The sequence below is a fragment of the Phytophthora ramorum genome (genome assembly GCF_020800215.1).
Source record: "Phytophthora ramorum isolate Pr-102 chromosome Unknown Phyram_PR-102_s0021, whole genome shotgun sequence".
Lineage (NCBI taxonomy): Eukaryota > Oomycota > Peronosporomycetes > Peronosporales > Peronosporaceae > Phytophthora > Phytophthora ramorum.
In genome coordinates, this window is record NW_027150667.1 from 406,261 (window position 1) to 431,229 (window position 24,969).

At 55.0% G+C, this 24,969-nt stretch overlaps 12 protein-coding genes across 12 annotated transcripts; 4 read left to right on the forward strand and 8 right to left on the reverse strand.

Moving 5' to 3' along the window:
- Nucleotides 1–416: 416 nt before the first annotated feature.
- Nucleotides 417–3,674, reverse strand: KRP23_14452 (Ribosome assembly protein 1; the record flags this gene model as incomplete). The annotated part of the gene is made up of 2 exons (XM_067885275.1): nt 417–3,419; nt 3,513–3,674. The coding sequence occupies 2 exons, from the start codon at nt 3,672–3,674 to the stop codon at nt 417–419; spliced, it is 3,165 nt and encodes a 1,054-aa protein (XP_067737467.1).
- A 242-nt stretch (nt 3,675–3,916) lies between these two features.
- KRP23_14453 (uncharacterized protein) lies at nt 3,917–4,729 on the reverse strand (the record flags this gene model as incomplete). The annotated part of the gene is made up of 1 exon (XM_067885277.1): nt 3,917–4,729. One exon carries the CDS (start codon nt 4,727–4,729, stop codon nt 3,917–3,919), a length of 813 nt encoding a protein of 270 aa, XP_067737468.1.
- Nucleotides 4,730–5,203: 474 nt separating this feature from the next.
- KRP23_14454 (uncharacterized protein) lies at nt 5,204–6,340 on the reverse strand (the record flags this gene model as incomplete). Its single annotated transcript, XM_067885278.1, has 1 exon — nt 5,204–6,340. The coding sequence occupies one exon, from the start codon at nt 6,338–6,340 to the stop codon at nt 5,204–5,206; it is 1,137 nt and encodes a 378-aa protein (XP_067737469.1).
- A 565-nt stretch (nt 6,341–6,905) lies between these two features.
- On the reverse strand, nt 6,906–8,081 carry KRP23_14455 (uncharacterized protein; the record flags this gene model as incomplete). The annotated part of the gene is made up of 1 exon (XM_067885279.1): nt 6,906–8,081. The coding sequence occupies one exon, from the start codon at nt 8,079–8,081 to the stop codon at nt 6,906–6,908; it is 1,176 nt and encodes a 391-aa protein (XP_067737470.1).
- A 1,281-nt stretch (nt 8,082–9,362) lies between these two features.
- KRP23_14456 (uncharacterized protein) lies at nt 9,363–9,923 on the forward strand (the record flags this gene model as incomplete). The annotated part of the gene is made up of 1 exon (XM_067885280.1): nt 9,363–9,923. The coding sequence occupies one exon, from the start codon at nt 9,363–9,365 to the stop codon at nt 9,921–9,923; it is 561 nt and encodes a 186-aa protein (XP_067737471.1).
- A 496-nt stretch (nt 9,924–10,419) lies between these two features.
- Nucleotides 10,420–12,370, forward strand: KRP23_14457 (GTP-binding protein 2; the record flags this gene model as incomplete). The annotated part of the gene is made up of 3 exons (XM_067885281.1): nt 10,420–10,715; nt 10,809–10,936; nt 11,007–12,370. The coding sequence occupies 3 exons, from the start codon at nt 10,420–10,422 to the stop codon at nt 12,368–12,370; spliced, it is 1,788 nt and encodes a 595-aa protein (XP_067737472.1).
- A 292-nt stretch (nt 12,371–12,662) lies between these two features.
- Nucleotides 12,663–14,759, forward strand: KRP23_14458 (Reticulocyte-binding protein 2-like protein a; the record flags this gene model as incomplete). Its single annotated transcript, XM_067885282.1, has 1 exon — nt 12,663–14,759. The coding sequence occupies one exon, from the start codon at nt 12,663–12,665 to the stop codon at nt 14,757–14,759; it is 2,097 nt and encodes a 698-aa protein (XP_067737473.1).
- Nucleotides 14,760–14,891: 132 nt separating this feature from the next.
- Nucleotides 14,892–15,878, reverse strand: KRP23_14459 (Zinc transporter ZupT; the record flags this gene model as incomplete). Its single annotated transcript, XM_067885283.1, has 1 exon — nt 14,892–15,878. One exon carries the CDS (start codon nt 15,876–15,878, stop codon nt 14,892–14,894), a length of 987 nt encoding a protein of 328 aa, XP_067737474.1.
- Nucleotides 15,879–16,327: 449 nt separating this feature from the next.
- On the reverse strand, nt 16,328–17,308 carry KRP23_14460 (Zinc transporter ZupT; the record flags this gene model as incomplete). The annotated part of the gene is made up of 1 exon (XM_067885284.1): nt 16,328–17,308. One exon carries the CDS (start codon nt 17,306–17,308, stop codon nt 16,328–16,330), a length of 981 nt encoding a protein of 326 aa, XP_067737475.1.
- A 767-nt stretch (nt 17,309–18,075) lies between these two features.
- Nucleotides 18,076–19,041, reverse strand: KRP23_14461 (Zinc transporter ZupT; the record flags this gene model as incomplete). The annotated part of the gene is made up of 1 exon (XM_067885285.1): nt 18,076–19,041. One exon carries the CDS (start codon nt 19,039–19,041, stop codon nt 18,076–18,078), a length of 966 nt encoding a protein of 321 aa, XP_067737476.1.
- Nucleotides 19,042–20,769: 1,728 nt separating this feature from the next.
- Nucleotides 20,770–22,965, forward strand: KRP23_14462 (Stromal interaction molecule-like protein; the record flags this gene model as incomplete). Its single annotated transcript, XM_067885286.1, has 3 exons — nt 20,770–20,935; nt 21,006–21,116; nt 21,302–22,965. The coding sequence occupies 3 exons, from the start codon at nt 20,770–20,772 to the stop codon at nt 22,963–22,965; spliced, it is 1,941 nt and encodes a 646-aa protein (XP_067737477.1).
- A 90-nt stretch (nt 22,966–23,055) lies between these two features.
- KRP23_14463 (putative S-adenosyl-L-methionine-dependent methyltransferase SCO6443) lies at nt 23,056–23,940 on the reverse strand (the record flags this gene model as incomplete). Its single annotated transcript, XM_067885288.1, has 1 exon — nt 23,056–23,940. The coding sequence occupies one exon, from the start codon at nt 23,938–23,940 to the stop codon at nt 23,056–23,058; it is 885 nt and encodes a 294-aa protein (XP_067737478.1).
- Between the last annotated feature and the right edge of the window lie 1,029 nt (nt 23,941–24,969).

A 24,969-nucleotide genomic window follows, 5' to 3' on the forward strand; every position in this document is an offset into this window, starting at 1 on the left:
TGCCGTTCGAATACTTTATCACGTGCAGCGAGTTGCCGATTGTGTGTTCTTTCAATTAGAGCTGCAGGGGTCGGCACCTTTTTGGAGCTCAGCATATTTCTCTCTGCATGGCGCGAGGCCCATTTCGACAAAGCGACAAGCGCATAATTTCCTTCACCGCGAGTAGGTGCCACTCGGATGGGAGCCATCCTGAGGCTGAGAGCAAGTTAACCTGAGCTTGCTGATTGCTGCTCCTCATGCAAAAATACAGCGAGGCAGCTAGCGAAAGCGATAGCGTCCTACTTTGACCATCGATAAAAATACCATCTCCGTCCGTTTCCAGCTGCCAGATCGAAACAAATTGTGAGGTGGTTCGTTGCTCTCCGTCTAATAGTATTTGCATTCTGGTTGCCGTAGCATCCAAAAACTTCTAGTGTCTATCTTTTCAGCGTACGTTGCTTTTCAGCGTGGACAACAACCTTCTCGTCACGGGATAGCCCCTTCCGTTTACGAACTGCCTCAATGTATCGCCTCACATAATTGTGCTCGTATACGCGCTCGCCGAAGTCCTCACGCTCCTCCTCGGTCTGGGGCTGGAAGAACGGGTCCATATCAATAATGCTCCAGTGAGAAAAGATGAGTTGCGGGTTGCTAGCAGCACCTGACGTTTGAATCAACAGGTCTGTAGCGAAACCAAAGCTCTCCACCACTGGCAAGTGAGCCTTCACTGTGAAGAGAGCTGTTCCGTCAGACAACTCCTCCGAGTAGATATCACCGCGTCGCTTTGAGATCACGCTGTACAGTTTGCCGAGCTGTTCAGCCTGGCATTGCACAGTACACTCGTACACAGCCTCCACCAAACGCACAGGCTGCTTCACGAAAGCCATCAGGCACGTAGTGCGCATGATTGAAATCACCTGACCGCTAAGAGGGCCATATTTGCTTGCCTCGGCCTTTTCTTCCCCAGACTTGTTTTCGTCGATTCCCTTTTCGTGGAAAACGACATCCTCTATGACAATGGCGACTCCCCAAACAGGTTCGTCGCACAAAGGTCCAGCCGACGACGCCATCTGAAAACCTGTCACTATGCTGTTCTCCAACTTCTTAATTTGTTCAGATTTCTCGGAGATAGGTTCGGACGCTTCTGTCAAGTTTGACGCGAGCAGACTGCCAGTTGTGTGGTAGCCCGGGATATTGTTAATCAGCATGTTCGGACCAACTCGTCGAGGACCACAGCTCCATATCTGATCCAACGGCAGTGACTTTAGGAAGCTGTTTTCACTCGCTTGAAGCGACTTCTCCAACGCCGTCTTGAATGTTGAAACATCTCCAGCTGCAGCTACCACCTCCACAATTGGTTCATTGTCGTCTGTCTCATTAGCTGTCTTCTTGCTGAGAGCAATGCGCTTCAGAAGAGCAGCACTCTCTTCCAAGAGCTTTGCCGTCTCAAGAGGCAGCGGGAGCGCTCGGAGCTTCAGGGTCAGAGTGCCATCTGGTGCCATTCCCAACGCTAGCTTCGGATCTTGTGCTGAATGTGCGTCATATTCCTTGTCAGGTGTATCATCCTTGCTTGTGTCTGCACTGAGAAACTCTTTGAACACGATATTCTCCTGGAACGAAGAGATTGTTCCGTCAACAATGCTTTCTCGGAACCCAACCAACGGCTCTGAGACTTGCACCGCAACCTTGGCGAAGCGTTCCTTTAAATCCTTAATGCATCGTTCCAGATGAAGCTCTCCGAGTGCCACAATGACGTGCTCTCCAGTCTCTTGCACATGGACTTCAACGGTCGGGTCAGACCGATACAGCCGCTGTAGACCAGCCTCCAACGCGCCAAAGTTACGCGGGTCTTCCGGTTCCACAGCAACACGGACAATGGGCTTTGCTTGGTATGGCATTTTCGTCAGTGAAGGACAAGCCAAAGTGGACGACAGCGTGGCCGTCTTCAAAACATGCTCCTGTAGACCCACAATTCCCACAATGTTTCCGGCAGGGACTCGGTCAAGCTTGTGCAAGTCTCGTCCCATCATCATATACGTCTTGATCAGGCCGCTGTCAATACGTGCAACATGTTTTACAGTGGTAGGATCAATCGTGTCGAAGTCAACATCGCCAGGAACACCTTGGAACTTCGGATCCAGCACATACACAGGCTGGCCAGCCGTAAGAACACCCGAGTAGACACGGCCCACGCCAACATAGACTTCGTCCGTCGAAGCAAGCCCAGCTTGGTGATAGTCAGACAATACGTTCGCCTCGACCGAAATCACCTTACAAATGTAGATGACAAGCGGGGCCTCCTCTGAGGTCTGACACGATTGCAGCGAACGGAAAACCTGGGCGTGCTGAGGTGATCGTGCAAGCTGTTCCGGAGAAATCGTGCACAACTTCTCAGCACGCTTGACTTGCGCCGTCACAGGACTAGGTAGCACGCGAGTCACCATTCGCAGCACTGCTGTAGATAGAGGTAGCCATTTCCGCATGACCACTTGCGTTGCGTTCTTCCGGTCAGTCTGCTTCAGATCCCGATCAGTGACCAACTTCGCAACGCGAAGCTGCCGCGTCAGTTTGCGGAGTGTTTCCATGTCCGCGTCTGATGAGACAGGATTCGCCATAGCCGTGTAGGTCGCCCAAATCAGGTCGAGAATAAACGAGCAAAACATCGTCTGGCTGTTCGAGGTCGGCGGCTTCGTCACGATCTTCTTCGTCTTGGCATTGTAGTAGTACTCTCCCCATAGCGCCTGACGCATCACACGAGGAGGGACGTCCAACTTCTTGGCGTAAAGGGCGGCAAAATACCCGATACCAAACGCCCATCCATCCGTCGCGCTCGCAAAAATCACATTGCCGTTCGATGGTGAGAAGAGCATTTCATTTTCCATCTGCTCCGTCTCCTTCGAGATGACTTCGTCATCCAGCGTAAACTCAATCTTGTCGGCGCTCACTTCGTCTCCATCTGTCTGCTTGTTATCTCCAGTTTCGGGCTGCTTTGGCTCCTCCGTCTCCTGGTCGTATTTCTCCAGCACGTCCATCCGGATCATGGAGCTCAGCACGGCATTGGCCTGTTCTAAAATCCGGTTGAGCCTCTGAGACGCCTCCATGGGCGAGAACTGCAGCTCGAAAATGAGCCTGTCCATCTTGTTTATCACGAGGCACGGGCGGATGCCTTCCTTCCAGGCCTGGCGGATCACAGCGTGGGTCTGTGCACATACTCCCTCCACTGCGTCGATGAGCACCAGGGCTCCGTCGCAGAGTCTCACTGCGGTGGACACGTCAAAGGAGAAGTCTACGTGGCCAGGAGAGTCCACTAGGTTGATCAGGTACGGCGCTTCAGGCTCCTTGTCGGCCACAGGCTCGGGCTGGTAGACCAGCGAAATGGCGCTGGATTTCATAGTGATGCCGCGGACCTGCTCCTCCTCCGTGTTGTCCAGGTACCGTACCTGAACATAATTACCGTTTTATCGAGCATGGATACATTAGTGTAAACTCGGTGTAACCTGTCAGGAATTCAAATAATTGTCAAACGTTGGTACCTTTCCGGCGAGCCGCTCCGAGATGATGCCGTTAGCCGACACGAGGCTGTCGCTGAGCGTCGTCTTGCCGTGGTCCACGTGCGCCAAGATGCAGATGTTGCGGATGCGCTCGGGTGCATGCTGCAGCGAGCCCAGCAACTCCGGTGAGGCCCGCGTCGACATGGTGGGTTGAATTGAATACTGGGTGGTGGCGGAAACCCGAAATAACATTTGGTGTGGCCTACATATGATATAGAAATGTTGGTTGTTGAGAATGATGGTCGTTGAAGTCTGTGTAAAGAGTGAATGGAAGGCACGCATGCAGTTCATATTCATGAGGACACGTTGGCGTCCTCGTTACAGTGAAGCTAGAGAGATACACAAGCGGTCGTCGCAGGTGCTGGCAGTTTGGACGGGTCGCCGTCTTACCATTTCTTCTTCTGGCAGCGCTTGACGTTCTGGCCGTCGTCCGACCAGCGGCACTCGTAGCTGGAGTCGGCGCAGCACCTGCTGCCCGTCCAGTTCTGTCCGTCGCATTGCGACTCGTTGGTGATAGTGCACCCTCCACCCTTCTGCAGCTCCTTGTGGTGGTGGTGGTGGTGGTGGTGGTGTTTCTCGTTGTCTTCCTCACTGCTGTCTTCATCGTCGTCAGCGCTGCTGTCGTCGCCGAAGTAGTCGCTCCAGTCGTCGAAGTCGCTGAAGCTGTCGTAGTCGCTGGGGTCAAGGCCGAGAGACTCAGCAATGTCGCCAAGGCCAAGATCGTCGAGAGAGTCCTCGTCAGTGTCCTCTTCTGCAGCCTTGTGGTGGTGCTTGCCCCACTTCTTCTGGCATCGCTGCACGTTCTGTCCGTCGTCCGACCAGCGGCACTCATAACTGGAATCAGCGCAGCACGTACTGCCCGTCCAGTTTTGTCCATTGCATTGGGACTCGTTCGTGATGGTGCACGAGCCACCGGTGTTGCCCGTGTTTCCGGTGTTGCCCGTGTTTCCGGTGTTGCCCGAGTTCTTCTTCTTCTGGCAGCGCTGCACGTTCTGACCGTCGTCCGACCAGCGGCACTCGTAGTTGGAGTCGGCGCAGCAAGTACTGCCCGTCCAGTTTTGCCCGTTGCACTGGGATTCGTTGGTGATGGTGCACGACCCACCCTTCTCGTGGATGCGGAGGTGGATGGACGACTGCTTGGCAGCGTTGACAGTCGAAAGCGCTGCAATGGCGGTAGCGGCGAGCACGAAGATCTTCATCTTGCTTGGGAACTTGGGCAGGGGGTTGGAGCTTTGAGGCCGGTGAAGTAAATCGGAAAGTGAGGATCCTGGGGCGACTGCTTGCCGCCGATGGGATCCATTGGATTCCACGTTTCCTTGGTAAACCTGAGTTTTAGGATCTCAGCTTTCACACTATATTTCCGACAGCTGGCTGAGTCCAACGTGACTTGCACCAAGTTGATGCACGCATGGGTTGTATCATGCATGTCTAGTCTAGTGCAACATAGGATATCATCATAGATACTCCAAAGTGGGCACCTTGATTCAAGGCTTGAAGATTAGGGGGCATGTTAGGCGAGTACCGACTACACAAACAGTTTTATGGAATACATCGATTATTTTTCTTATCCCACGGTGCCCAAGTAACACGTAAGCTTAGATTGAGAAAGTGATGCCCACTAAATGAAGAAGTGAGCTGAAGACGCATCGGCATGGTAACTTCCTTGTCGCTGCTTACACGCGGTGGTGGCGGTGGTGGTGGTTGTGGTGGCGCTTCTTCGCCTTGGTGCAGCGGTAATCCGTGCCGTTCGACTCGCACGTCTCGCCGCTCGTGCAGTACGGGTAGTACCACACGTTGGTGCCGTCGTCCTGGCCGCACAGCTCTCCTGGCGGCAGCGTGTCGGGTTTGCACTGGGCGTACGAGTCCGAGTGAGAAATGCACCAACTGGTTGGGTTCGAGCAGCCAACGTCGATACTGGTGCAGTCACCATAGTCGTCCACGTAGCTTGTGTACTCAATCTCGCCCACGTAGCTGTAGTCGTCCCCATAGCTGTAGTCACCCGAGTCTGTATAACCTCCTCCAGCGATCTTCTGGCAGCGCTTGACGTTCTGGCCATCATCGGACCAGCGGCACTCGTAGCTGGAATCAGCACAGCAAGTGCTGCCCGACCAGTTCTGGCCGTCACACTGAGACTCGTTCGTGATCGTGCACGATGCGTCCTTACGCACGCTCTTCTTGTGCTGCTTCTTTTGCTGCTTCTTATGGTCCTTGTGGTGCTGCTTCTTTTGCTCCTTCTCTGGCTGCTTCTTATGGTCCTTGTGGTGGTGGCGGTGCTTCTTGTTGGTGCAGCGGAAGTCCGAGCCCAGAGCAACACACTTCTGGTTGCTTGGACACTTGTCGTACTTCCACACGTTCGTGCCGTCATTCTGGCCACACAACTCACCCGCAGGCAGCGTCTTGGGCTTGCACTGCGAGTAGTAGTTGGAGTACTTGACACAGACACTGTCGGCGTTCTTGCACTTGAGGCCACCCGTGCAAGCTCCCCAGTCACCGACAGTGCCACCTCCACCGGTGTTTCCGGTGTTTCCGGTGTTTCCGGTGTTACCCGTGTTTCCGGTATTCCCAGTGTTGCCCGAGTTCTTCTTCTGGCAGCGCTGCACGTTCTGACCGTCGTCCGACCAGCGGCACTCGTAGTTGGAGTCGGCGCAGCAAGTACTGCCCGTCCAGTTTTGCCCGTTGCACTGGGATTCGTTGGTGATGGTGCACGCTCCGCCCTTCTCGTGGATGCGCAGGTGGATGGAGGCTTCCTCAGTCGCTTCAACGGCTGAGAGCGCGGCGACCGCAGCGGCGATGAAGGCGAAGAGCTTCATCTTGGTCTTGGAGTGGGGCTTGGATTCGGCTTGAGCTTGAAAGTGTAGAATGTGGAGTGAGCACGGAGGAATGAAAGCTCTTCCAGGTTGGTTTTGAGTGTCTCTTGGCGTGGGTTTTGTCCTTGCAGGATACCATGGATGAAGGTGCGATTGGCCCTGGAAGAGCTGTCGATGGGTTCGCGAGCGACGTCTGGGAATTAACTGCTCTAGTATCAATGGTCTTGCCAGCGTCGGATAGATCAGGCCCATTTACTGCGATCTGTCGTCATCGTGTGTGAAGGACACCAGGCACTATGCCAAGGCAGCCCTCGTGCATTTGCACGCTGGAAGTGTTGCGCTCACTCACGAGCAAATTGTCATGGATGGATGGTATTTTTTAGACAGAGTAGGTTTGGTGGAGTGCAATGGTGAAAGGTGAAGACTGCTCTCTTCGCAATGGAACGCTACATTGATTCTGTTCATAACGGTGCGCTAGCAACCCGTTGCCAACGCCCAGCTCACACACAGTGAAAGAGAGATGCAAACCATGACTCGCCCTTCGCTAGCAGCGACTGCTACCTCACGCTTACGCGCGGTGGTGGTGGTGGCGGTGGTGGTGGTGGCGGCGCTTCTTCGCCTTGGTGCAGCGGTAATCTGTGCCGTTCGGCTCGCACGTCTCGCCGCTCGTGCAGTACGGGTAGTACCACACATTGGTGCCGTCATCCTGGCCGCACAGCTCTCCTGGCGGCAGCGTGTCGGGTTTGCACTGGGCGTACGAGACTGAGTGATAAACGCACCAACTGGTTGGGTTCGAGCAGCCGACATCGTCCCTAGTGCAGTCGCCATAGTCATCCACGTAGCTTGTGTACTCAATGTCGTCCCCATAGCTGTAGTCGTCCCCATAGCTGTAGTCATCCACGTAGCTGTAGTCGTCCCCATAGCTGTAGTCACCCGAGTCTGTATAACCTCCTCCAGCGATCTTCTGGCAGCGCTTGACGTTCTGGCCATCATCGGACCAGCGGCACTCGTAGCTGGAATCAGCACAGCAAGTGCTGCCCGACCAGTTCTGGCCGTCACACTGAGACTCGTTCGTGATCGTGCACGATGCGTCCTTACGCACGCTCTTCTTGTGCTGCTTCTTTTGCTGCTTCTTATGGTCCTTGTGGTGCTGCTTCTTTTGCTCCTTCTCTGGCTGCTTCTTATGGTCCTTGTGGTGGTGGCGGTGCTTCTTGTTGGTGCAGCGGAAGTCCGAGCCCAGAGCAACACACTTCTGGTTGCTTGGACACTTGTCGTACTTCCACACGTTCGTGCCGTCATTCTGGCCACACAACTCACCCGCAGGCAGCGTCTTGGGCTTGCACTGCGAGTAGTAGTTGGAGTACTTGACACAGACACTGTCGGCGTTCTTGCACTTGAGGCCACCCGTGCAGGCTCCCCAGTCACCGACAGTGCCACCTCCACCGGTGTTTCCGGTGTTTCCGGTGTTTCCGGTGTTACCCGTGTTTCCGGTATTCCCAGTGTTGCCCGAGTTCTTCTTCTGGCAGCGCTGCACGTTCTGACCGTCGTCCGACCAGCGGCACTCGTAGTTGGAGTCGGCGCAGCAAGTACTGCCCGTCCAGTTTTGCCCGTTGCACTGGGATTCGTTGGTGATGGTGCACGCTCCGCCCTTCTCGTGGATGCGCAGGTGGATGGAGGCTTCCTCAGTCGCTTCAACGGCTGAGAGCGCGGCGACCGCAGCGGCGATGAAGGCGAAGAGCTTCATCTTGGTCTTGGAGTGAGGTTTGGACTTGCACTTGAGCGTGAGGGCGCAAATTGCAAACTGAGAGAAGCTCGCAACGCATTTTTGCTGTCCGAAGGGATTCCGCCGATGAAAATCATGTTGAAGTGGCCACCCATATCTCGTCCAACACGTTTGCCATGGGTTCAAATATCTTTTACTCGAACGGGTTCAGTCTGAACCGCGTTTCAGCAAGCGTCGATTTTCAAGCTCAAGCAGCTGCACTGGGTGCATTCGCTCACGAAAGGCAACAACGACAAGAAATGACGTTAGTTGGTGAAGATACGCCGTACAGCGGAAGTCCGAGCTGTTGGCCTCGCACATCTCGCCGCTGGGGCAGCGGTCGTATTGGTGCCGCGATGTGGCTGCCAGAGGGCATCATTGCACTGCGCGTAGTCGTCCAAGTACACCGCACTCGCTGCCAGAGTCGATGTAGCTCGTGCCGTTGATGCCTTCAATGAGGTCGCTGCTTTCACTCTCGCCGAGTCACACTAACTGCAATCATCCGATTCGCTGTAGTCTTCATAGCTGCTCACTGTGCTTTCCTGGCAGTGCTTGACGTTGTCTTAGAACATAGATTCACTTCGAAACGTGTGTGGTGATGGCAATAATGGCGATGACGGCGAGGAAGCCCCGCTTTCGGCGATCACCACTGCAAAAATGACTTGTGGCGCCACAGCCGCACTATCACGTGCTCAGTCCGCACGAGGCAGCGGCACGATCCCATGTACTTGTCCATTCGACCACGATGCGTTGGTGAGGTTAATTTTCTCTACTGAAAATTTTAACACCGGAAAGACCAAGACGAGAACAGTGTCGAGTCGAGCAGTTCGCCATGACACCTGGGACAACGCTTCTCGACCTTGGCTTTCTCGTACCTCGCTTTATTTGTTCTCCCGATCAGAAAGCAAGTTCTACCGGATACCGTTGTTAGTTTCGCTGCTGGTAGGACAGCAATGAACGCTGCCAAAACTCCTATAAGCTACCAAGCAACAGCGTATGGTCGCATGTAACGCACTGCATTGATTTTTTGTTTCTGTTAGAAGAGATCAATGGCGCACAATCGCAGCAACTCGAGCACAGGATCAACACCGCGTCCGTTATGCCAATGCACTCCATCACCGGACAGACCGTTTAGAGTTGCCAAAGCACGAAACACACGAAGTGAACTATGCATGCTGTGCAAAGCTCACTTTCAATTTGCTCCATAGCTTCAACAGCTCAACAACAAACCAAACTACAGCTATACTTCACTCTCAGGCTAAAATGCAGATCTACGTGCTCGCCGCCATTGTTCTCACTGCAATCTCCACCGTTCAAGCGACGACACTGCCGGCAGAAGACTGGGAAGACTGTACCAAGGCAGGCACCGTGTGCAAGACATCGGGTAGTACATGCGTGAAGCACTCCGACTACTACTCGCAGTGCACTCCTGCCATTCTCCCCAGTGGCGGTCTGTGCGGCCAGAATTTCGGCCCGAACGTGTGGAAATACGACGGTCACTGCCGCACCGGCGAGACGTGTCAAGCCACAGGCACCGATTTCCACTGCAAGTCCGTGTCAACTGCTCCGATCACGACTACGATTCCCCCGACTGGCATCACGTACGTGCTAGACTGGGAAGACTGCAGCAAGCTAAACACGCAGTGCAAGACGACAAGCAGCTCCTGCATCAAGATATCCAACAACTACTCGCAGTGCCTGCCCGCGACGCTCACCTCTGGTTCCTTGTGCGGTCAGTCGGGCGCGAACAACTGGAAGTACGACCACTGCCCCACCGGCGAGACGTGCAAGACCAGCGGCTCGGATTCGCGCTGCACCAAGTAAACTGAGGGCCAAGGAAAATGAGGATCCTACACCGTCAAGATCTGCATCCCTTTCATCATGTGTATTGAGAGTAAGACAATTCATTCCCCATTCACTCATGAATACGAATCCATTCACTTCCGTCTAACATTAGCGTCGTCGTCATTCTGAAGCGCCGTCGGATATGAAACCACGCCTGCAACGGAGCTTCACTCACATCGGGTGAAGTCTCAATTCCACTCAGGCCAAGATTGTCTTCACCTCACAGACACAAGAATATTCGCTGCGGTGCAAGGAAGCTGCAGTTTGTACCCATCTCTCGATGCAGCGATTTCATTGGTTAACCCTCAAAACCACATATTCACCGATATCAATATCCTATCATATTTAACATACCAGTACAAAACTTAAGCTATGTTCCTTTTATAAAATATACCCTTCCAAATATAACTTTATCGTTTCACTTTAACTTTGACAGGGATTCACAACGCATCGAACGACTGCGTCAGTCTCCAATATGGCAGACGTTGGCTTGGCAGATCTGCTGCGCCTCGTACACGCCGAGTTCGCCCGCGCTGCCGATCATGACACGGCTGAGTGGCTGCCCGAGGAGGTGGAGGAGGGCAACGTCGAGTACAAGCAGCAGCTGTTGGAGCCGGCGCCCGACCGCCTGCGTCAGCTGACGACGCAGATGCACTGGCGCCTGAACGAAGGCGGCGGAACAGCCTTCTACGAGCTAGGCGTGCGGGACAATGGGGAGCTGCTAGGGCTCTCGGAGGACGCCATGCTGCGTTCGCTAGGCTCGCTGGCCAGGTTAGTACTTTTAGACAAAATACTATAGTATGTAAACTTTGAAGTACTATTTGAAGTTGAAGTTGACAATGTAGCCATGTATTTGTTTGCTAGGATGTGCCGCGTCGTAAGTGCGGAGATGTCGCTGTCGAGGTTCCGAGCCGGCCGTGATGATAACCACAGGGCGGTGCGGGTCCAGGTCACGCGGGTGCTAGAGCACAATGCCACCAAGAGGCTCCGTGGTGGGTTGATGCTCTTGCGTTTGTTTTCATTTTTTTTTACTGAAGTTTGCTTGTTGTTGTGACTTTTCAGTGTCGGTGATCGGGGACTTTGAGAGCGGCAAGTCAACGCTGGTGGGGGTGCTCACGCGCGGCTGTCTGGACGACGGCGCTGGGCTGGCCAGGATGCAGGTGTGTCGCCACCGTCACGAGCTGGAGAACGGGTGCACGTCCAGCGTCAGCGAGCACACGATCGCTGTGGCTGCGGACGGCCACTTCCGTTGCACGGACGAGCTGGCCACCTGCGACTTTGGAGACAGCGATGAGGACGAAAAAGAGGGGCAGAACCCGCGAAGGGAAGAGAGTTTCATTACGTTGAGCGACCTGGCAGGACACAAGAAGTACCTCAAGAGCACGGCGTCAGGGCTGGCTGGTCAGTTCCCGGACTACGCGATGCTGGTGATAGATGCAGAGAAGGGTGTGCAAGACATGACGCGTGAACACATCAAGATCGCCACCGCGCTAGAGGTGGCTATCTTTGTTGTGCTCACGAAGACGGATCGCGCGACGGAGGAGCGAATACAGCAATCGCTCGTTGAGGTTGCTGATCTGCTGAAGGCGTTTTGTCCTTGCCAACGAGCCATGTTGGCGCCGACCAGCACAGATTCGTACACCGGAGAAAAACACAATCTGTTTCAGCTTTTAACAGCTTCAACGGTGCCGGTGTTCCAGGTATCAAATGTGGACGGCGGTGGTCTGGACGTGTTGCAAGGGTATTTAGCCGTGCTTGAACCGAAGCGCGTGTGGGCGGCCAAGGCGAAGACGCCAGCAGAGTTCCAAATCAACCAAGCCTACGATATCGAGGACGCTGGCACCGTTGTGACAGGGCTTGTGCAGGCAGGAACGTTCTGCGTGGGCGAGGGTATGCTGCTTGGGCCGGACGCCCTAGGCCAGTTTTGTGATGTAGCAGTGGAAAGCATCGAAGTACAGCATAAGGCTGCGCAAAGTTTGAGCGCTGGAGAGACTGGCGCTGTGCTCATACGCTTCCTCTCTGCTCCTCAGCCAGCCCACCGCGTCAGGAAAGGCACCATGCTCGTTCACCCGAGCGTTCAACCGACGGCCACACGTCAGTTTGATGCCGAGATGCACTTCTTGCCCGATGCTCGTACGTTCCGAGAGAATTTCCAGGCGGTGATTCACACGGGCCGAGTACGACAAATGGCGAAGCTCGTGCGATTAGGAGACCCCAAGAGCTCAGTGGCGAGCGTCCCAACCACGCCAGCACTTCCTCCCGCCACAACGCTCTGCCGATTCGAGTTCATGTACTGGCCTGAGTACATTCGTCCGGATTTGCCGCTGGTATTACGCGAAGGAAGCGCACAAGCTGTGGGTCGCGTGGTGCGAGCAGTACCATATTTCCAAAAGGACCAGCGAGTCGCTCGTGTACCATCGTTCTGACGTGAAGATACGGATAAGAGCGCAGACTCGTGCAGAGGTATGAACTATATTTGTTAGCCAATGCAGACAAGTATGCAGAGAGCTATTTTCCACCGCTTAGAGCGTGTTCATCCACTGACCATTGCCCGTCCAGCCTATAAAAAGAGGACCGTGGGGCAGACAAGATTGATGATAGCAAAGTAGCAAGCAGTTTGTCGCTGCTGGAAGTCTCGAGAACCTCTTGAGGTAGAATTTCGCCCTGCCCGAGACTTTCGAGTGTTGGAGAGCAGATTTGTACAATTCAAGGACGGCTATGGCTTCACCGAGTGCCGTTAAGGCGAAAAGTGAAGGTGGAAATGGCACTAACCAATCTGTGGTCTCGGGTAGTGGAATGCACCTGGATCTTGAAAACATCGTGGCTGAAAGCAGCGTGAGGCAGACACAACAACAGGAAGAAGAGCTCAAGAAGAAAACTAAGGTTCGCAAGCGACGAGGGCCTCGAGCACAGACCATTGAGGAAGTTTTTGCTACGCTCAGTAATGCTCGATCGTCAGGGCTCAACCCACCACCAGAACGCATCGTGCTCTCACCGCGCTCGGCTGAAGCTTGTCTTCGCTGTGGTGTGAATCCTGAAACGCTGAAGATCCGAGACCTGGATTCCTTTTACGATCCCGATATTTCTGCAGCTGTACAGCGCATGCGTCATGAGGCCTACTCGCTCCGGCGACACGAGGAAATGCAATCACTACGAGTCGAGAAGCGCAAGCTGCTGGATGCCGAAGACCGTGTAGCCGGAAATTCCGCTCCACCTCGCCTAGGTGTTGCGCGATCCAAACGCACGGCAAAATCACCATCGCGTCCGACTGCGAATGGCCCGCCTTCGATGTCTTCGGGAGCATCTAGTTCGCCTGGAATGAAGGGCTCTTCGGCTTTGCTAGATATCGAGCGACAGCGTCTGGAGAAGGTACGCCAGCGGCAAGAGCGCGAGCTTGAGCAAATGCTAGAATTCGAGATGAAAATGAATCAGATCCAACAGGACGCGGCCGAGAAGATGGAGCGCGAAAAGCGGCAGCACGAGGCCATGGAGCGCTCTCGGATGCGCTATGCTCAAGAACTGGCAGCTGAAAAGCGTGAAAGAGAGATTAAGAAGAAGGCGCAGCTAGATGCCGAGGAAGAGCGACGCAAAGAGCTAGCCGGACAACTAGCTGCTCGAGATCGCGCATTAGCAGAAGAGAAAGCCCGGCAAGACAAATTACGCCGAATTGAGGCACGAGAACGCGATGAAGAGCGCAAGATTAAGGCCGAAGAGCATCGAGCGCAAACGGAAGCACTGCTTCATGCTCAGCAGGTGGAGATTCAGGCTCGATTACGAGAGCTAGATCTAGCAGAGCGCGCGCGTGAAGAAATGGTCGAGCAGCAGCGAGCTGAGCGTGCTTTAGCCATGGATGCACGCCGCCGCGAGGTCACCCAACGGATTCATCGCAACTTGCGGGCATCTAAGAAGCTGGAGGCATCTCGCAAACGAGAAATCCAGCGTAAGCAGGCTTCTAGTGAAGCTTTGCGTCGTGCCCACGAGGACGAAGACAGACGTTCTCGGGAGCTGCAGGCGCAACAGCAAATAGCTCTCGAAAAGAAGCGGCAGCTTGTGTTGGAAGAGGCCCGGCGCGAGGAAGCAAGGAAGAAGGAAGAGCTGCTGCAGCGTCAACGTGAAATCGATCGCAATGTGCAGCAGGTGCAGAAGACCCAGGAGACCCAGCGAACCTTGCGCACTGAGTACCGAAAGTTGCAGGCACAACTCAAGCTGGACAAGGTGGAGCGAATGAGGCGTATCCAGGAGTACCAGCGACTGGAGATGCTGCGCAAGCTGCAAGACACGGAAGCCCGCACGCAGCACATGCTAAACGAGAAAGAATCGCTAGTCAATCGCCGCAAGCAACTTGCAATCAAGACCAAGATCCAGCGCGACCTCATCATGCGCACGATGGAGAACGTCAAGATCACCAAGAAATGGCACCAAGCGTCAAAGACAATTGAAAAGGTCCTGAGCGGTGGTACCAGCAATCGATCCGCTGGCTCGCGCTCGCCTTCGCGTTCGCCGGTGAAGTCTATCGGTAAAGAGCGTCCCAAATCGAGCAGCAGTGCCGTCGGACGACAAACGTCACTGCCGACGCTAAGACGACCCACTACGCCTGGCAATTCAAACCAAGACCACCAGCAGTCAAAGGTGTTCCGCCCTCCATCGCCGCCTCCAACGCGAACGGCTTTCAAATTCACCAAGGAGGCACAAGAAGCGCAGACAGCAACAACGGGGAATGGCAATACTGCTCAGCAATACTTCTCTCCCTACGACGCTGTACCTGGAGCCACTCTCCCCAACAAGGGCAAACACGTTCAGTCTGCAGTGTTTTAGAGAAGTCTGCTGGTGTCTTGATATGAATGCAACTAGCATGGTTTTGGCACTGGAAACATCTAGTCGTCTTCGCCTAATGGCTGGCAAACTACAATTTATTCCCTCACAACACTAAACAAACAACACTTGGTGCTACACTCCGATGAATTTGAAGAAGATCAGGCACGACGCCATGAAGAACGTCCCGAAGAGAGCTCCTGCCGACACGAGATGCATGCGTCCATTTGCATACAGGTAGGCGGTAGGAATGAGCTCTTTCACCGCAATCCCGACTATCATTCCCGACGAAAGTCCGTACAGAATAGCTTGAGTGAGGTCGTCAGCATCCATCCCAAGGCTAACGTAGGCGATGACCCCTCCAAACTGCTGGGCGATGGCCGACCAGAAGCACCACATCAGCGCCTTGCACCGGCTTCCCGTTGCGAAATAGATGGGGGCTGCCACGGCGACACCTTCCGCGATGTTGTGCAGCCCGACACCAATTGCTAGCGACAAACCGATGTACACTTGCTCGGAGGAAGCCACGAACGTGGCCATGCCCTCTGGGATGTTGTGAATGGCCACAGCGATGGCGCTCAACACACCCATAGCTTGAAGCTTCTCCTTCGCCGACTCGTCCATCCGGATGAAGACGTCGAGTCCTGGGTCGTCGATGAACTCTACGGGAGGTCGGATGTCCACTTTCCCACTGGACGAGTCGAATGAGTCCCGTGTCACCTCTTGAGTGCGAGCAGTTCCATTGGGGTTCTGGCCGGGGGTTAGCTGCTGTACTACGAAATCGATGAGGTAGCTGATGAGGATGCCTCCGCCAAAGGCACCTGTCGTCGCCAACCACGCGTCGCCCGTGGTGGTGTCCTCGTCAACGGAGCCGGAGTCATCGGCCGGCGTAAAAGCATCCGTGAACTCCGAGATGGAGTTCGAGAACAGCGGCACCAGAGCGATGAAAAGCGTCACGCCACCGGAAGTACCGAGAGCCAATGCCAGCGCCAACGGATTGGCCGCGCGCAACAATTTGCTGCTGAAAACCACCATCCCACCGACCAAAGTCATCAACGCGGCGGCTCCGTTGACGCCGAAGGTTGTGAACAGGTTCAACTGGGCCTCTTCTTCGATGGCCATGGTCTCCTTGGGTTGGTACTTGGGTCGGCAAGTTGGAGAATGGAGAATGGGACTCGACTAGTGATGCCGGATCGGCCATTTGCCAGTCGGTGGTCAGTTCGCCATCACCGCATCGAGTGAGGACATGCAGTTCGTAGTCTTAGGCGATCAAGGCCCAGAGAGAGGCATGAACCAGATTTCCTAAGGAGAAACAAGTATTAGGCGCAGGGTCCGCATGGCGGGCGACGCAGTCAAGTTGACACGCGCTCGCTGAAACCAAACAGAGTCTGGCAAACAAAGACACAACACGACGATCTCGATCTCGAGCTCATGGGCATGACTTTGCATATTGTGGCGAACTGAACGAGCCAAGACACCAAACGCATGACATTTTCACTTTAGATTGCATTACATGAGCTCGCTACGCTAACCGTTTACTAGAAATCCACGCCCTCTACGCTTGGAGGAGCTTACACGCCAATGTACTTGAAGAAGATGAGGCCCGCAGACATAAGGAACATGCCGCCCAGCGTTCCGGCCGACACGAGGTGCATCCGGCCGTTGGCGTACATGTACGCGGTCGGGATGATCTCCTTCATAGCGATGCCCGACAGCATGCCAGCGCACAGGCCGTACAGCACGCCTTGCGTTTGGTTGTCAGCGTTCATGCCCAGCGACAAGAACGCGATGAGGCCACCGATATGCTGCGCCACGGCGGACAAGAAGCACCAGAGCAAACCGCGGCACGTACTGCCGGTCGCGAAGTAGATCGGCGCCGCGACGGCGATACCCTCTGCGAGGTTGTGGAGTGCGACTCCGATGGCGAGCGAGAGGCCGATCCAAGCATGCTCCGATGAAGCCACGAAAGTGGCGATTCCTTCGGGGATGTTGTGGATGCCCACCGCGATAGCACTGAGGATGCCCATGCGCTGGAGCTTCTCCTTGGCCGCCTCGTCCATCTTGATGAACACGTCACTGCCTTGGTTCTGGATGAGCTCCACGGGTGGCTTGACGTCGAGAGGCCCCTCTTCAAACGAGAGTCGGTCAGGCTGCATCCGTGCAGTGCCGTTCATGTTCTGGCCCGGGGTGAGCTTCTGCACGATGAAGTCGACGAGGTAGCTGACGAGGATGCCTCCTCCGAAGCACCCCGTAGCCGCCAACCACGCGTTACCCTGGTCGTTGTCTTCGTCTGTCGAGCCGCTCGCACTGTCGTTGAGGGCGAATGCGTCCGTGAACTCCTTGAACGAGTTTGCGAACAGCACCACAAGCGCCTGGAAGATTGTGATGCCGCCGGAGACACTCAACAGCACGGCCATGAACATGGGGCTGGCCAGGTGGAGCAGCTTGTTGCTGAAGATGACACAACCACCGAGTACGGTGGCCAACGCGGCCAGCGCATTGAGCCCGAACGTCGGGGTGAGGTCGAGTTGGCTTTCCTCTTCGATGGCCATGACTGCTTCGGGTACTGGAGACTTGAAGCAAATTGGATAGTGGCCGATGCGTTCCGGCCCTCTCGAGCCTGGCTACCGACCTGGCAGGCGGGGGTTCAGATGGCGTCGATTTTGGGGTGAGAGGACAGCCGAAAGCCTAGGACGCTGGACGCAGATGCACTTGAGCAAGTCTGACATAGCGAACAACAAGGCACGCTTACTCGCACAAACCAGCGCAAGTAGCGAGTTACTTATATGTAAGAGAGAGCTCGCGCAGGCCTCACACTTTCGCCTTAGGCGTCGTGGCAACCTCAGCACTGTCTTGGCGCTTGTCGTTATGGTTGGCCAAAGAGCTATTGGATGCCCAGGAAGGCAATCAAGTGACGTGACAACGATCGTCCTTCGTCGTCGGTCCGACGAGCAAGTAACGTAAGTTTATCTACAGCTCGTTGCAGCCCCACGGAACTGCGCCCGTCGAGCATCATGAACTTCTCGACGGAGCCTGAATTGTGCCGATGTAACTTACCACGGCAATGGAGCAGCAAAGGTATCTAACGGTGCATACAGCGGGCGATACCTATATCTCGCCTCTCTAGTGCAGGCGAGCACCACGCGTCGGCTTCAAGCGCGACAGCTCTCTAGCCCCGATGGCGCACATCGAGCGGCACGCAGTGGGAGGTGTGGGAAGATGAAGCCGAGACGCTATTGCTCACTGGACAGCCAAGAACATAGCATGATCACTGTTGTTGCGAACGAGTAGAATGGGCATTTATTAGATACGTCGCGCGCTACACGCCCATGTACTTGAACAGAATGAGGCTGACCGCCATGAAGACCATGCCGAAGAGTCCTCCACCCGAGACGAGGTGTACGCGTCTATTGGCGTACATGTACGCAGTGGGGAAGATGTCCTTGATGCTGATGCACGTGAGCATGCCCGACACAAGCCCGTAGAGCACACCTTGCGAGAAGTTGTCGGCATCCTTGCCCATGATCCCGAAGGCCAGGAGCCCCCCGAGGTGCTGCGCGATGGTCGCCACCAGGCACCACATGACTCCTTTCCACTTGCTTCCGGTGGCGAAGTACACGGGAGCTGCGACCGCAACGCCCTCCGCGATGTTGTGCAGACCTACCCCGATAGCGAGCGCAAGCCCGATGAAGGTGTGCTCCGACGAGGCTACCATGGTGGCTACACCTTCGGGGATATTGTGGACCGAGATAGCGATGACGTTCAGAACCCCCAAGCGCTGCAGCTTCTCCTTCGTCGACTCGTCCATTCGCAGGAAGTGGCGACTTTGCATGAGCTCTACAGGAGACTTGAGCTCTGGCACTCCGGTCTCTAGGGAGGCTTGAAACGTGTCCCCGGTGTGCATCCGTGCGAAGAGGCTTTGACGTTGGCCCGGAGTCAGTTGCCTCACGAACAGATCCAGACAGTAGTTGAGCACGATGCCTGCTCCAAAGCACCCCGTTGTCGTTAGCCAGGCCTGACCTGTGCTGGTTTCTTTCGCTTTGTCACCTGCACCTTCGCTGAATGCATTCACAAACTCGAGGAAGGAGTTCGAGAAAAGCACCACGAGCGACTGGAAAATCGTAAGACCTCCGGAGAAGCTGAGCCAAATGGACATGGTCCGCGGGTTCACGACACGGAGCAGATATTGGCTGAAGACGATGAAGCCGCCGAACAAAGTCCCCATCGACGCCCCCACATTGATCAGGAATGCCGCGGAGACGTCCATAGTCTCCTCGATCGCCATCTCTGCGCGCGAAAGTCAACCGTTTCGGATCGGTGAGTGCAAATTCGGATCTGGTGATGGCCGACGTCAATTGACGTCCTGCCAGTCGACGCATGCGAGTTCAGCGACGATGGCCAGCACATTTTCCACCTTGCCTGGTCTACGATCGTCGGACCAAGAGGCATGCGTTGCACTTCAGTCGCGTGGGTGGATCAGAGAAACTCAAACTCAGATGACTGGACTCAACACTTGCTTGCCATGCACATTTACGGCGTGTACGTGTAGTATATCTGTAGTCGGCAAGGTGGCTGTGCGAGAGATCGTGGGGTTGAGTTAGTTGTTGGATGATTCTCCTAACTCTTTGCTGTTCGGAGGCATCGTCTGTACAGCGTGATTTAAGCTCAACGTGGCGTTGGCGAAGGCAAGATACCAGTAGACACTGAAGTTCTGCACCAAGGACTCATTAAGGCGTCAGGTTCTCCGTCAGCCCAGCGACTGCAGATCAACTCTACTCGATGCCATCTCCGTGGCAGCCTTGACCTACCAGGGTGATTCCGCCGGGTTCATCTCCACGTGCCGCAATAAATTGCGTCCCCAAGCTGTAGACGTCGACGGTGGTTCACACGATTCACGACGTGCGCCAATTCTCCACCCATCAGGCAACTCGCAGTTGAGGATTTGCTGTAGCGCCAGGTAAGCTTGAAAACGATCATACTGCTGCATTGGTAAACATCGGCAAACGGTTGAAGCGCGTTTGTAAGCAAGCCTGTGAAACACGACGTTGTTGCTCGGACTGCTCGATCGCCACGACTTCCGGCCTTACTTTGCAACGTAGTCAAAGACTTGGGCAAGGAGAGCATGATGAAGCTCAACTCGGAGGTGACCGATAAAATTCTTCGTGTCGAGGAAGCCGAGACGAGACTGGATCCAAATCGAGTCGACGACCTGTTTACTGCGAACGAAAAGTTCGGTGGGTGGCCCGCCTCGACGCCATACTCAGTGGCGGCTTCAAGCACATGAAGGAGACTTTCGCGACTGGAACTTCTTCACAAGGCTTTGCTGGCATGCCATTCAGCCCGCAGAAGAATTACACATCCACGCGCCAGTACAGTAGAACACTACAGAGTCTCGGACCGGAGATAAAAAAAAAAACTGCGAGCCTCCAACGAGAGGTGGCGGCGACATGGCAGCGAATACCGCACGCATGACGGGTGCTCTTATGGAGACTAAGCCACGAGGCTCAAGAGATCGGACGTTGAGCGAATTATCTATAGCAACGACGTTGATCGGTTTACATTCAAAACACCGTCAGGATAGCCTGGTCCGTTGAAACACGTCAGCGGTCAAGGAGTTGCACCCCCCATATATCATGTCGCCTGCCGATCTCGTCACCTCGTTCCTTTGCCGTGCCTGCAAATTGCAGTCTGCGATGGTTTTTTACCAGCCCCAACGACAACGGCAATGACAGGTCGCAGCTCGTGTCGAGAGCGTTTCCCGTGACCACAGGAAAAAGAACCCGCCACGTGGCCCGTGAAGGGTGAAGGGGCACAAGGCGACTCAAAGCAAGATATCTATCTTCCTGCCATCTTTGACTATCGCTATCGGCAACAAGCCGTGGGTGATCAATCACTGGTCGAGGTGACCGAATCTCCACGCCCGGGATTGTGACAAGTGCAGATAATCGCACGTACGCAAAGCATCATTTTTGTCATTTAACGTTTCGCCTCAGAGATCAACAATCGGCCGAGGATGCGGCCGCCGCTGCCCACGCCCGCCTCCGGGTGCTGTAGGCGCTCGACGTCCACTGCCACCAGCTCCGCAAGACGACGAGGTGTATCTCTGCTGAGTCTCGCGGCGCTGACTCTGCTGCTTTTGGCTTCGCAAGTGGCCGCGAAGGACGTCGTCACGCCCAAAGGTCCGTGTTATTATCCTGCTTTTACCCAATACAAATGTTTTAACGTTTTAATCTTTTATTGTGGACGCAGATGGCAATAAGGTGATGGAGATGGCGGTGACCATGACGAGCGCCTCGGACGTCGTGGAACCCCGCAAGAAGCCCAGCAAGAAGAACAAAACCCACCCGGAGCCGGCAGTCGGTACGTTAAAACACGACGCGAAAACGCCGCTACATGTGTTAAAACGTGTTTACCGCCATGTAGCAATGGTTTTACTGCTCTTTTCCGCAGCTTGGCCCCTACTAAAGCCGCTGCCCTCGGCCTGCCTCTATCGTTGCTGTGTGTTGCTCAAGTGCTTACGTTTGTGCTTGCGACGGGAACTGCAGAGAGTTTGCTGGCCGACTTCGACAATGACGGCCGCGTGGGCCGCCGAGAGATCCAGCAGATCAAGGACAAACTGCACCACTTGCTGGACACGGACGACAGCGGCGGCTTGGACCTGTCAGAGCTCAAGATACGAGCTCAGAACGACCAGGACGTTGACGCAGCCCTGAAGAAACTGGACAGTGATCACGACGCTGTGATCTCGTGGAAGGAGCTGGACGAACGCTGGGAGAGCGTGGGAGCCGAGATGACAGTGGCCGAAGTGGCCGACTGGGTGGCCTATGCGGTGCAGTTGCCACAGTACAGTGAGGTTTTCCGAGCCAACTCGATCTCAGGGTATACGTTCCCGTTGCTGATGGCGAATGATGGAGCGAGACTGCAGGAAATTGGCGTGCAGAGTGAGCTCCACCGCCATCAGCTGTCCATGTTCTTACAGATGAAGTACCTCGGTATGGGACGCAAGCCGGAAGCAGTAGTGTCGAGTGTCTGCACGGCGGAAGGTGCAACCGCCCAAGATAAAGCCCTGCTACAGTTGGCCTGGGTGCCTGCAGAGAACACGCCACAGCGATACCAGCTGCAACGTCGCAGTCCTGGCGAATCAACGTGGGTGTCCGTGTACACAGGAGCGGACACGGAGTTTCTGGATGTTGTCGAGCCTAATCAGCACGTGGTCTACCGCCTTACCACTTGGAACTCGTATGGACGCAGCTCACATAGATTTGTGCGCTGTGACGACGCTTTTGCGAATGCTGCGGCGGCGTCTGCTTCGTCGGCTGCAGGTTCATCTCCGCCTCTGCTACCTAGCTCGGGAAAATCGCGGTCCTCACGCTCGTCATCTTCCCAGAGCAGACACAAGCGGAACTCGGAAGTGGATACCTACACAGAAGAGGAATATTCGGACGACTCGGACGATGATGATATCGACCACAGACTGAGCTTGTGGGGTCTGCTGAAGATATACTTTTGGTGGCTGGACGACGCCATCGTGATCCTCTTAGTAGTGATGCTGCCGATCCGAGGAATTATCTACGGCGACGCCGACTCGCTGCTTCGGCTGCTACGCCGATTACCTCCGAACATGCCCACGCGCGTGACAGTGGAAGTTGAGCCAAGCAAGACGACGGTGGAAAATGCCGCTGCTCGTGTGTCGTGGGAGAAACCAGTGGACAATGGTGTTCCTATTGTGTGCTACACAGTGCGCTGGACTCGCACTAAAACGGAAGAGGTGAAGTGGATTAAGCTCTTGGCAGTGCCGCTGCCCACCACAGTTACCGTGGACAAGCTGCACCACGGAGAGACGTACAAGTTTGTTGTGCAGGCCACAAACCAATTTGGTTTGGTCACGAGTTCCAGTCGCTCCACGTACATGGTCCCGGTCCCAGAGCTCAAGGGCAAGCTTCGGCCTCGACACCATCCATCCGAGACCCGCGCGCTCCGTGGCCAGTGCCACGTGTGCCACGACCCTCGCTACAAGAAGAAGGTGCCGTTCACTGCCACGCTGGACCGGCGCATCCTGCACTACTGCTGCCTGTGCGATCGCGAGTTCTGCCACTACCACAAGGGAGAAGTTTACCACACCAAGGCGCTGAGCTGCCCCATCGTCGACGGCAGGTGCATCTGTATCACATGCAAGGAGAGCCGTCTCCAGCGCACGGTCACGTACTGAATTGGGCTGCAGATGTAGAGCTCACAAGTCCTCCCACATGGGTCCTATTATATGCAAATACAGCAAACTCAACTCACTCCTGCAGCCTCTCTAACCACCCACGGCCTTTATTCCGTGCACAAAAGTCAGCGGCACCGGTTCCTTCGTCCTCACAGACAGCACAGGCTCCCATTCCCGACCAAAGTGCGTCCCAGACGCCCCCAATTCTGCCTGCAGCTCGAGTTCCCAGGGTAATTCACTGAACACGCCGTGAATCGCATCATCCTCGCCGAGTCTGAAGAGATGCATGCCTAGTTCCGCCTGACTGAGCTCGTCCACCTGCTTAAACACTACGATCTCCCCTTCCTTGAGCGCTTGACCACCCACATCCCCCCAAATCTCACTACCAGGAGCAGACAAGATGTCAATAGTTTTAAGCAGCGCAACGTTGCTCGCTCGCTCCAGGTACATCGTCACCCCGTCCAGCGCCCAGAACGTCGGGATGGTGGAGTCGAACCCGGCCGACAGCAGCTTCTCCTCCCAATTGAAATCGTTCACGTCGGCCACCACAATCTCGTGCTGCTCCGGAATGAGTTTGGCACTCAACGCCTCCAGGACGTCCACCTTGTGCTCAAAGAGCGCAATGTTCTGGTCCACTTCGAACACGTGGCAATCCTGGAGTGACGCCAAGCGATAGGGTCTCGTGTCCAGTCCCGCGCGAAAGAGCACAACCTGGCGGATGCAGGCGTTCCTCTGCGTGATGGCGTCGTCCAGGTAGCGGGTGCGCAACGCGATGTAGTTTTCCGGTTGCGAGAGACTCTGCGTCCACTTTTGCATGCGAGGTGCGAGCTGTGGAGCGATCTGACGCGTGAGGGGCTCCGCGAACGGGTCGTTGACGATCCGGTCCTCTCGGTCGTGCTCGACCGCGCGCATGTAGACCCCCATGAAGCTCAAGAACTGCAGAAAGTCCTCGGAGTGCATCTCGTCGGTCGTCATCTCTTCCTGGCGATTTGCAGTGAGGTGAAGGTCGTTAAACGATCGAGCCGTCGAGCCGTCGAGCCTCGAGGGGGTGGACTGAAGATCTTGCGTGGCCTTGAAGGCTCGAGAGGGGCCGTTGGCCCTGCCCACTGTCTGTGCAAATCGTGCCAGTACTTGTTGACAGAGCAATGGACTGCATGCAACTTCAAGCGAGTGTTATCATCGTTGGTTTGTGTCGAGGCGACGTCGTGGCATGGCTGGTCTTAGTTGGTAGAGTCCTTGTTTGTGCGCTTTTGTCGCTTTGGTATTTGTTTTAGCGTGCAGAGGCATCACCACTTAGCATTCTGCAGCATGCGAAGCCCGTCACTCATGTCGAGGAGTAATAGACAGCTCCGCCCCTCCTGTGTATGCAGGTGGCACTCCCACCCAGGCTCCAACCTCTTTTGCACGTCCTTCACCTCCTCAGCGACCTCCTCACGCCGCCCGCCATCGACAGCGCAGTGTACAACGATCTCCAACTCGTGGTCCACAGCTATAGCTCTAGTCGTCGTTAGACTGTTGCAGCAATGGACGGAGCTGCTGCACGAGGGAACTTGAACGTTATGCGATGGCTGTACACGCACAGGACGAAAGGTTGCTCAGGCAACGTTAGTATGAACAGCAAGTACTGGCCAGTTGATCGACACCAAACTCAGCTGACCAATTCGCGATCAAATTTGGCGGATTCACCTTCATCTTTCCATCAATACATCGCCAACGATAAGTTGCTCTCGTCGATCCGAATTAAGCTGGATATCACGATGAGCGCCATGAGTTGAGTTTTACCAAACGAATCAATTGTGTCGCCTACGCCCAAGAACGTCATTGTTCGCGTAGACCTCGATATCGGAGGCAGCAATCCTCTTCAAGACTGTCCATATTCTTCTTCTTCGCCTGATCTCGGAAGACAACAATAACATTGGCAACAGCCACCAGCACTATCGAATATGGGAACGTGATTGTGCTACCAACGGAAACATTCATCCTCGAAAACCCGATGCTTGGATC